We start from the raw sequence: 10,244 nt of genomic DNA, 5'->3' as shown, positions 1-10,244 counted from the left end.
ATCAAGTCTCCGGTTGGGGAAAGGAAGCTACACGGATGTTGTGTGTTCCAAGTGAATATCAATATGTCCGTGATCCGCCCATCGCTCTCTAATTTCAACCACAATTGGTTACTTCTATTTCAGGGATTTGAAGTCATGTCTATCAAGCTAAAATCAGGAGGATATATAGCACATCAGCACTCGGCCTTTCCTTGGGAATGAGTCCAAATATTGAAGTCTCATTGACGTGCCTCCCATGTGGTCTACATGTATATACTGGAAAAGGTATGTGAACGCAGAACTGGCAGCTAGAATTAAATTGGTATTTGAAGCTTTTCATATTAATAATGCTTATGTCATATATGAGGTATAGAGCAGTCGTCAGAACAATGGATTCTGCGCCCTAAAAATCTTGTGTTGCCTGTGAAAAGAAATTTCAATGCAGTTGTAGAAGTAGCGTTAAATTTAGGTTTCATGCACCCTAATCATCGCAATTCAACGGTATTTCTGTGACTTCCTAACTTTCATAATAAATTGTCAAACTGATGTGTTCGTCAAATCTTTTCATCTTTCTTTTCAAACTGCCATATAAATACAATTAAACTGCAACATATGTTCTGAGCTTGAGCTTGGCCCTAGCTTGTCTGAGCTTCCATCGAAATTGACATGACACTTAGATTATTTGAGAATTGCAAGTCACTCCAAAATTTTAAAACAAGAAGGTTGTCCACACTCTATGTATATATTATCTTAGATTATTTGAGAAAGAGAAAATCCTCTAAAGAATTATGGATTGGCATGATGGTCAAATGGAAGAAAGAGAGAGGAGCAAAATCTTTAAAAGTAACATTTATCATGTGATTGTTCTTTTGACTGCAATATTGTTCTCAACAAATAATGCTTACATGGTCATGGAGCTGATTTAGCGTCAGCTATTACCGATGCTGTCGTGATGCTGCAACTAGGAAATTAGTTACGAGTTTGAATATGTTCTCCTGACTGTTCTATATACCATGGTATCTCTCCCTCAACAAGTAATGTCAAAACGATTAGTCTATTGACTGTAAGCCTTTTCTTGGCTTGCTTTTCCTACAAGAATATGCTTATTCATCTTCCATCAATGTATATGAATTGATCACAAATTAGAACATGGTTGGAGCCCTCATCAAACGGATGCCAGCTTTCCCCCATGTGGGCAATATTGTAGCTAAAATTCTACGTTAAAGTCATTGAAATATGTGAAAAAATAATTAATATTGGGCATAAGCTAAATCAAATTTGAATTGCAGTACCATGCGTTATGGCAGCTAGCTGTGATCAATAAAGTCGCCATGAAACCAAGGCTAGGTGATAAATGACACACAATTGGCTTGTTGCCATCATGTCTGGCTTGATGATGCCTTTTCAATGAAGCATATAGTTGAAAAAATACCAAAAAAGATGTGATCCTTGATAATTTTTTTAATGGGTTTCTGGTACTACCTAGCTCTTCTTCTTGCTGTACTTCTTCCCTAAACTTTATTTTGAATTCATGTGTGTGTATGTGCGTGAGCATATTCAAACAATGCAAGTCCTTGCATTTTGTATTATAGACCTTTTTCTCATTAGACTTCATGCAATAATCCCATGTTAGATATGTTAGGCAGTATGTAAAGGAAGAACGAATTGACTCAATGATCTTGTGTTCACATGTTCATACTCTTACATGCACACAAAAACAAAGAAGGTGAAGATGAAATTTGGGTATTGATTCTTTGAACGTTTTATATAGAGGGTGTACAATATGATCCCAAACCCCAAAAACCATGTGATATAAGGTTACTGGTTTGGAAGGGCAGCTGGAGATTCATTTGGAGGGAGAGGGGACTGATCCTTTTTCAGTATCAAACTAATAATGTCAGTGACGAGCTATACCACATGCACTATATACACTCAAAATCTCCGTAAATAGAAAATTTATTAATACAAAGTGCAAACTACAAGATGAATTCGTATGATGTCTCTGTGGACATTTAGAATATGTAGAACTTTTCTCCCTTACAAGAATTTGATGATACTTGAGTTCAGTTGGTCTTCCTGAAAATGGTAATACGTACTTCAGCACAAAGCCCGACCCAGCCAAGTGAAAAAGTTGTACACAGAACTTGGTTTTCAATGGGACGTGGGCAACTTCTCTTTTTGTTTGTTTGGATGAAGTGCTCACATCAATCAAATATATTCACAACATAACTTTGAGTACATTACTTTATTAAAATACATCTCTCATTTCCGAATTCTGATTGCATTAAAGACCTATTCATGGCAGCTACAGCTTTAGCCCATTCCCGAATCTTTGCTTTCACCCTCTCTTCATTCGCCTTTTGCTTATCATCATTGCACTTCGTACCGGCTTCGGTGCCTGGGATGTTCTCAACTAGAAGATAAGGAGGTGGCTGTGTGGAGCCACCAGTCTCCCATCCTTGGAGGTCAATTCCACATTCCATGTAGTCAGCACCCGCCATTGCAACAGCTTCAATAGACATGACTTCTTTCGCTTGAGGTTGTTTGTTGATCTAAAAGCAGTTAGTTGTTATCCGTACAGACAAATGACGGACAGGAGAGGTATTTATAGGTTAAGGCCCCTTGGCTTGTTTCTCTATTATCAAGTCTCCAATTTGGAAAAAGAAGTCACACGGATGTTGCTTGTCCCAAGTGAATATCAACACACCCGTGATCCCTCCATCACTCTCAAATTTCAACCCCAATTGGTTACTTACATTTGAGGAAGTTGTAGTCATTTCTATCAAGCTAAGATTAGGAGGATATATAGCACATTAGTACTCAGCCCTTTCTTGGAATGAGTCTAAATATTGAATTCTCATTGATGTCTTTCCTCGCATTTGGTATATACTGGTAAAGGTATGTGAACGCGGACCTGATAGCCAGAATTAAATTGGTTTCTGAAGTTTCTCATGTGAAGAATGCATGTCATATATGAGGTATAGAGCCATATTAAGAATGCTTATGTCATTAATGAGGTATAGAGCCATATTAATTATGGTTATGTCATATATGAGGTATAGCGCAGATGTCAGAATCATGGTCTTAATATCTTGTACTGCCCCTGAACAGAAATTTCAATGCAATACTGTATTTCTCCTTCGTCTTGATGTGATGAAATTTAAGCATTATGTTCGGACTACTGATTTAATTATTGCCTACTGTTTCAAAAATGATTGGATATATGTACAAAGTGTTTGGAAGGTCTTAATTTGAAGTCATAAGCATGTTTTAACAGAGAAATATGATAAAGGAAATGAAAGCATGCAATAAGGATGCAGCCAAGAATATGTGAGAGAGAGAGATCTACAATCAGAATGGAAAGCAGCCGCGGCTCTCCTTGTTTGCAACGTGTAAGAAATCAAGGCTGGGAGGAAATCAACTACTAATCCTTTCTGTAAATTATTCCATCTGCTGTATTAGGAAAGTGTGTTATTTTTCAACATTGTAATTCTCTTTAAAAGATATACAACCTGTAAGCAAGACGTGTAGTTCGCTCTTGAAAATTCTATTCCTTTCTATATGGTATTAGAGCATGGGTTAACTTAAAACAATCCATGGCGAACCCAGAAACCGCTCTTAGCATCTAGACATTTCATCAGTGCTCGAGCCTCGTCTTCATCAAATTGAATAAGTCCAACCTCCTTTTATATTGTTCACAAGTTCTCCTCCTTGTTTGAAGTCTCAAACTAGTTCATCATCTATCTGAAAACAGAAATACATCAAAGGAGATAATGGATCCTGAAACCAAAGAGGCCAATCATCAGTCAATACATATATGGTCACACCATGATGGTTACTCACCTCTTGGCTCCTTGGACTTATGACAAAAGAAGTGATGCTTTTGTTAGATGGAATGGAGATTGCCTATGACATTTGAAACTCTTTGGAAGAGAAGCTTCCTCTAATGACCAAAGAAAAGGGCGTTACATATGACCAATAAACATTGAGGATTGAAGAAAGGCACAAGGTCTCTTGATGAATACCTAAGGAGTTCAAAGGTATTTGTGATGCGTTAGTGGCAATTAGAAAACCAGTAAGTGACTTGGACAAAGTTTTTCAACTGCAAGCAAGACATGCAGTTCACTCTTGAAAATTCTTTTCCTTTGTATAAATATTAATATGCAGTAAATTTACTAGGGACATGGCGCATGCTATCCACCTTAACTTTTTCATTGGCTAGTATCTGTGAGTTGCCATTTAAATATTTATACTTTATTTATAGTAGTTTAATGCGGGCAGCGGCTTTGGGGATAACCACGTATACTGTATACTGATGCTAAAGATAGCAGAAAGGAGTTTGTCTAGAGGCATAAAGGCAGCTGCATTAGGTGGGGAAGAAAACAAAGAACTTTGGCGGATGTTACAAAGTAGAAATTGAAGTAAAGCCATGCGTTTGATGCTCACCTAGAGCGTGATTTTAATTTGTAAATTATTGATTTTTGCAGGGAAGGCTTGGTGGGGGGTTTTGGCTTGGTTGGGTGTTTTGGCTAGTCTGACCATCGGTATACCAACTTGAGCGAGGATGTGTATAGAGTATTGACCATTAAGCAGACTGCAGAGTTGTACTCCTAGTCTCCTAGAGCCGATGCTACCTAGCCCTCTTTTTCTTCTTTGGTTTTATTCTGCTTTGTATTTTTGTATTTTATTTTCTTTGAAGTTTTAATGGGATTCTGTTGAGCTTTTGATTTGGAAAAGGTGGGGAACGAATAAAAGTGGCAATGCACTAACCACAAAAGGCATGGTTTTAAAAGTGGCAATGCACTAACCACAAAAGTCATGATTTTAAAAATCGGATTTGATCGATCGGATCTACTAGTCGCGGATTTGGTTTGATCCAACTAATTGAGTCAACCAAGGGTTGAACCGGAATTGAACCGACGGTCGGACCTATGAACCGGAGGATTCAACCTTTTTTTTTTATATATATATATATAATCCAAAAAAATATTTTGATGTACTTTGTACCAAAACGATAACGTATCCTAAGGAAACTGGATCACTCTATAAGGAGTCCATCCGACTCATTTGTCATCAAGTCCAATAAGTTTTTAGTTTTACAATTTAATGATTCTTGCATGCCTTTTATATCCCACAATCCCTATATATTTTTTTATCCATTTTCTACATAGGATTAGTTAGTGAGAAGAAAAAAACTTTGTAAGTTAGAGAGCTTAAGTTGAGACTTTCAAATCTAAAAATTGAAGTTAATCGAGGCTTCTTCATTGTATTATATTTACAAATAAAAATATATAATAAAGTTTTTTTTTTCAAATTTTTATTGTATAAAAGTATAAAACACTTTTACATTTATTTTTATAATATCAAAATAATAAAATATAAAAGACATGCAAATAAAATTAAATATTATAATTTTTTTCATTTTAAATATATCTTTATATTTAAATATTATAAATGTTCTATTTAATAAAATTTAAAATATTAATATATTTATATTTCTCTTTATCATTTAATTTAATACGTCAAATATGAAAATTGTAATATGATTAAATTTTTTAATTATATATGATTGTAATTTCTTATAATTATTTAAAATTTTATATAATATATAACTTATTGTTTATGATATGATCGATTCGACCTTGGTCCTACTTCTTGATAACTTTTTCGATTCAATCCTCGCCTAAGGCCTTCACTACATATTGATGTCATTGGCCATGATTAGCCAACCAAAAACAACGGAGTCCGCATCTCATCAAGTATTAACAAATTCAACTCACCCTTTAACGTTACTCTTTCCCTTTTTTTGAGCTAAGTAATAGCTGTTTCTCACTACTTAACAAGTTACACAGACAGAAGGCTAAAATTCAGTTTCAATGTTATTCACTTATCGAGCAGGGGTTAAGGGAGAGAGGTGTTCCAGTACTCCATTTTCAGAAGCCAATCTGCACATCCAATGGGAAAAATAAGCCAATGCAACTGATCTTATATATTATATTTGACTATTACAAATGAATCCACATAAAATAGGAGAGGGGCTTCAATGTATTCAGGGCATAGAGAATAGTTTCTCAAAATTTGCAGGTTTCCACCTGCCAATCCCTTAAATCAAATTTGACAGGAACTATAGCTTTTAACATTTCTGTATTCTTCTAATCAGTAGCCACAAACTTTAAATACAAGCCATGTGCAAAATATCCACCTTAATCCCATAAAATGTAGGCAAGTTGAATACGTCGAGCAGCTCCTGAGCTGTCTAATTTTCCTCTGAAGCTTTTCAATCTGTCTTGTTGCCATTGCTACTCTTTCCATTTTGAGGAGGAAGAGGATCGATGAGAAATGACTTCAGGTACTTGCACAACTCTTTGGGCTTCTCAGCATTGATTGCATGTCCTGCATTCTTTATGATTACCAGCTCCGCATTCTCACCAATATGCCTGCAAAACAGAATTCAATACTCAAATTTGAAGCCAATCATATGGTTTAGAAGAGGTTCAAAATCACCTGGTCACCAAGAACATGACTGAATATTAAAATGTGACAAGGGATTTCCATTTCACAAGATATGGAATATGTTTTCTTTTATTACTTCTACTTCACATCTTATGGGGCAAAAAAGTACAGCATATATGAAAACTAGAATGCAAGAACATGTTATTTTACTAGCCCTTCAGATTCACCTTTTTAATCTGTGTGCCAATTCCAGTGGGAATACCCGGTCTAGTTCTCCCCATATTATTAATGTGGGCTGCATCAAGAATAAAGCATAGCCTTTAGAAAATGCTTAGGGAGATGAAATATCAGGGGTCAAACTTGCATTCTAGAAAGAGCTGGAGAAAATAAGCCGATTGTGACAAGCTGTACTGAAACTTGACCCAACAAAGCCTTAATGCACCATTAAGAGTCAGAGTCTGTCGCACCATTTCTTTTCTCAGTATTCAAGTTCATAAGGTGCAGAAAACTGAGGAAAATAAAATCATTGAACATGAGAGGATTTATGAAGAATTGTTGATCACTACAAAAACAGAATATCGACACCAACCTGCGTTATCTTAGGAAGATTCGAGAGTTTTCTATCTTTATGTAATGCCCTGATCAATTCTCTTCTCTCTTGAAGGTGTTCTGTACACATGACCTGCTTATGCAATGAAATTCCAAAAGCCAAGTTCAGGCAAAATAATATATGGATTACACTTCCACAGATCATCAAATGAGTAATATCAAGCATTAACATCTGATAACATATGACCACCAGGATAAATAGCATTGGAGGAAAAGAAATGCACCAAAAGAACAGAAAAATTAACATTTAAATGAGTTACTATAGCCTCAAGATGCACTCCTAACAACCTTAATGATATGCCATGAAACACTTGCAATTGCCATGCTTCCAGGCATAATTGAGGAAATTTTTTTGAAGATTACTGTCAAGTGGTGATAAAAAGGAAAGGCAAAACAGGAGAGAGACCTGATATCTGTCCTATCAAATTCCAAATGTTTGATCGAAAAGGTAATCTTTTTCTTTCCTTTTTCCAATCAGCAATCCCTACACTTGACTGTTTTGGCCAGCAGCCAGATCATGTTCAGAAGTTTTCTCTGTGCCCTTCAAGAACCTGCCTATCTTATTGATGTTTCACAAGTCTTGAACTTGTGCTGAACCAATCACACACACACAAATCAAATTCAACTTTTTGAAAGCTATAGCTGTCTCAATTATACTCCCTTGTAGAGCTATCAGATCTCAAATAGTAGAATCTAGCTTATTTGTAAAATTTACAAAAAAATGATTTCATGTAACTTGTATGGTTCTAGAATAAATTTCATATCCATACTCTTGAGTGTGCATAAGGGCATTGATTCCCTTGAAAGATGTAAAACTGATTGGTCCTAGTATTGATGTAAAAATGTTCTTTGGAAGTTAGCATCGGAGCAAGCATGATTAGATGGAAGTGCCACTATTTTTCCATCTGTACAAACATTCAACTTCTTCAAAAAGCATCCTCCTTTTCTTTTTCATCAAGCAAGGTATCCCTTTCTCACTTTCTTCAATCCAATACAGAATATCAAAAGGATCTGGTTTATGAGTTTGCAGTACCTTCCTTGAAATTGACCTGTTTGAATGAGAGTAATTTTCTTCAACAAACATATGTAATTCACTTCTAGATGATTAAAGCCTCTCTTATGCTTGATACGGCTATCAGAACCTAAAAATCAAGGTACGGGAACATAAGAAATAGGCATCAGTTTTACTATGTTTTAAAGTTTCGGTTTGATCAAACCTTTTCACCACTTCTTCCCTCATTGCCTAATATATCTCCCATCCACGCAATTAAATATAAAAATGATCCCCAGAGGCAGAAAACAAAAATTTCCCATTGATTTACATCACCAATGGGCAACATCAAGCATTAGAATCCTAAGTAAAGAGTAAGAGAGAGATGGGTAACCCTACCAGAAATAGCACCTGACTAACCTGCATTTCACATTTACAAATCCATTCAGCTGGTGTTTCCCGTTTCTCATATGAATATGAACCATTTCAGTCGGTGTTCCTGATTTTTCATAACTTAAACAAACAGAGCATAGTTATTTTTCTCGAGAAGCAAACTTCATGATTTCCGCAAATTTGATGTGATATTTCTTTTCTTTTGCATTTCATATTAAAACCATCACTTATTATTTTCAAAATCTGCTATCGCTGAATCAAATTTGTTGCATCTAAGGAGACTTTTGGGAACACTGACATTTTTCCAAGCGATAAATTTGACTACGGAAACAACTTTATCAACCAACAATAACAATTCTAAGATCAACAAACACATATTCCCAACATATCAGAATCATGATAAAAGAATCATGGGCGTTGCAAGTTAAGGATACTTACATCAATGAAATCGTTGAGGAAACATGATGGCATGGTGTTGATCGGCTTGGCGAATGAAATGCGCATCAATTCCCTCACCTTCTCCGGCGTCTGCGGCAGCAAGATGCTCGCGGCGTCCTCCACACTCGAAACCTGAAACATGCCTGCTTCCATGTCCTTCTCCTCCAAACACACTCCTGCGCAGCACAGTACCGACCTCTCCACCGCAGCCGGAAACTGCTCCGCAATTCTGTACGCAACAAATCCTCCATAACTGATCCCAACAACGTTCATTCTACTCACTCCGTGGCCTTCTATCATCCTCATCACGCACTGAGCCTGGAACGACTCTGACCTCTCCGGCCGAGTCGTGTACGAGTCGCCAAAGAATACTAGGTCTGGGACGTAAACATTGAACCGCGCTATGAGAGGGCGTATGAAATCTGCCCATTGCCACATTGCGTTGGCTCCCATTCCGTGGATGAGGACTAGGTTTGGTTTGTTCTCTTTGCGTGCTTTCGGTATCCAACAATGCATGACCGTGCCGTCCCCCAGATCGCTCGTCGTCGATCGGAGGCCGGCGTTGGAGAAGGACAAGCGGAAACACCAGTCTCTGGTTGCTGTGAAGCTGAAACACTTGGCCATTCCGAATTAACAAAATCTCCAGAATTCACCCTCTCTTGGCTGGTCTGAAAATAGACGAAGGAATAAGAAAATTCGCGAGGTACCTAACGAACATAAAAAATAAAAATAAAATGCACGGTGGGACCTTTTTTTATTTCTCGATTCTCCCAGTGGAGCAACAATCAGGAAAAAGAAGAAGAGAAGCGGCTTCATCCAACGACCAAAGCAAAAACAAAAATTAGTGATTGGCAGGCGGGAAAACCTCCGTACGCAACCAAGAATCTAGGATTTCCCACACTCGCAGGCTCATAGCCGCCCCCCCAATCTCTCCAGTTGATAGCTGCCAAATCGCAGACCCATATCTTATAGACTTATTCTATATTTATTTGCATTTAATTTTGCCGGACTTTTATTCCGGTTCAGGTCGCCGATCCGTCCGGTGGGATTTTTGAAAAGAGTACGAAATAATTCAAAAACTATGGTAATAGAAAAAATAATTTTAAATCTATCGTAGAATTTTTTTTTTTTTTAAATTGTCTTTTTAAAAGATGATTTATTTTCTTTTTAAAAATTATACAAAAAAAATTGTTTAGCTAAAATGGTGGGACGATTTTCTAGAAAAAAATAGAAAGAAAAAAAAACCAAAACCAAAAAATAATAAATTATCTCTTAAAGATAAGATTTTCTAAAAAAAAAAAAAAAAAGTGAGAAATCAGATTTTTTTTCAAAAAAAAAAAACTTCAAAAATCTTATAATTATTTAATAAATTAATAATAAG

The 10,244-nt window shown here is 36.4% G+C and overlaps 1 protein-coding gene across 3 annotated transcripts; it reads right to left on the bottom strand.

Annotated features, from left to right (window-relative positions):
- Positions 1-5,945: 5,945 nt before the first annotated feature.
- Positions 5,946-9,916, bottom strand: LOC100264766 (uncharacterized). Of its 3 annotated transcripts, XM_059738517.1 has the most exons (5): positions 9,612-9,916; positions 8,864-9,531; positions 7,022-7,114; positions 6,660-6,727; positions 5,946-6,416 (listed from the first exon to the last, which is right to left on the bottom strand). In XM_059738517.1, exons 2-5 carry the CDS (start codon positions 9,485-9,487, stop codon positions 6,257-6,259), a joined length of 945 nt encoding a protein of 314 aa, XP_059594500.1. In that variant the 5' UTR covers positions 9,488-9,531; positions 9,612-9,916; the 3' UTR covers positions 5,946-6,256. The 3 variants fall into 3 exon arrangements, with proteins under 3 accessions (XP_059594500.1, XP_059594501.1, XP_059594499.1); XM_059738518.1 differs by lacking the exon at positions 6,660-6,727 and having other exon boundaries at positions 9,612-9,877; XM_059738516.1 differs by having other exon boundaries at positions 8,864-9,873.
- Positions 9,917-10,244: the final 328 nt, after the last annotated feature.

This window comes from Vitis vinifera, chromosome 7 (genome assembly GCF_030704535.1).
Source record: "Vitis vinifera cultivar Pinot Noir 40024 chromosome 7, ASM3070453v1".
Taxonomy (NCBI): domain Eukaryota; kingdom Viridiplantae; phylum Streptophyta; class Magnoliopsida; order Vitales; family Vitaceae; genus Vitis; species Vitis vinifera.
Note: the sequence above shows the minus strand (reverse complement) of the source record. Positions and strands in the feature narration are given on the sequence as shown.

Bases quoted from the DNA above. Each gene is read 5' to 3' on its own strand.
- LOC100264766 (XM_059738517.1), bottom strand. From the start codon at position 9,487: ATGGCCAAGTGTTTCAGCTTCACAGCAACCAGAGACTGGTGTTTCCGC. The intron at 6,728-7,021 runs GTTGGTGTCGAT...TTCTTGATGCAG, and splicing joins ATCTTCCTAAGATAACGCAG to CCCACATTAATAATATGGGG. The intron at 6,417-6,659 runs GTGAATCTGAAG...TCTGTTTTGCAG, and splicing joins TTGGCACACAGATTAAAAAG to GCATATTGGTGAGAATGCGG.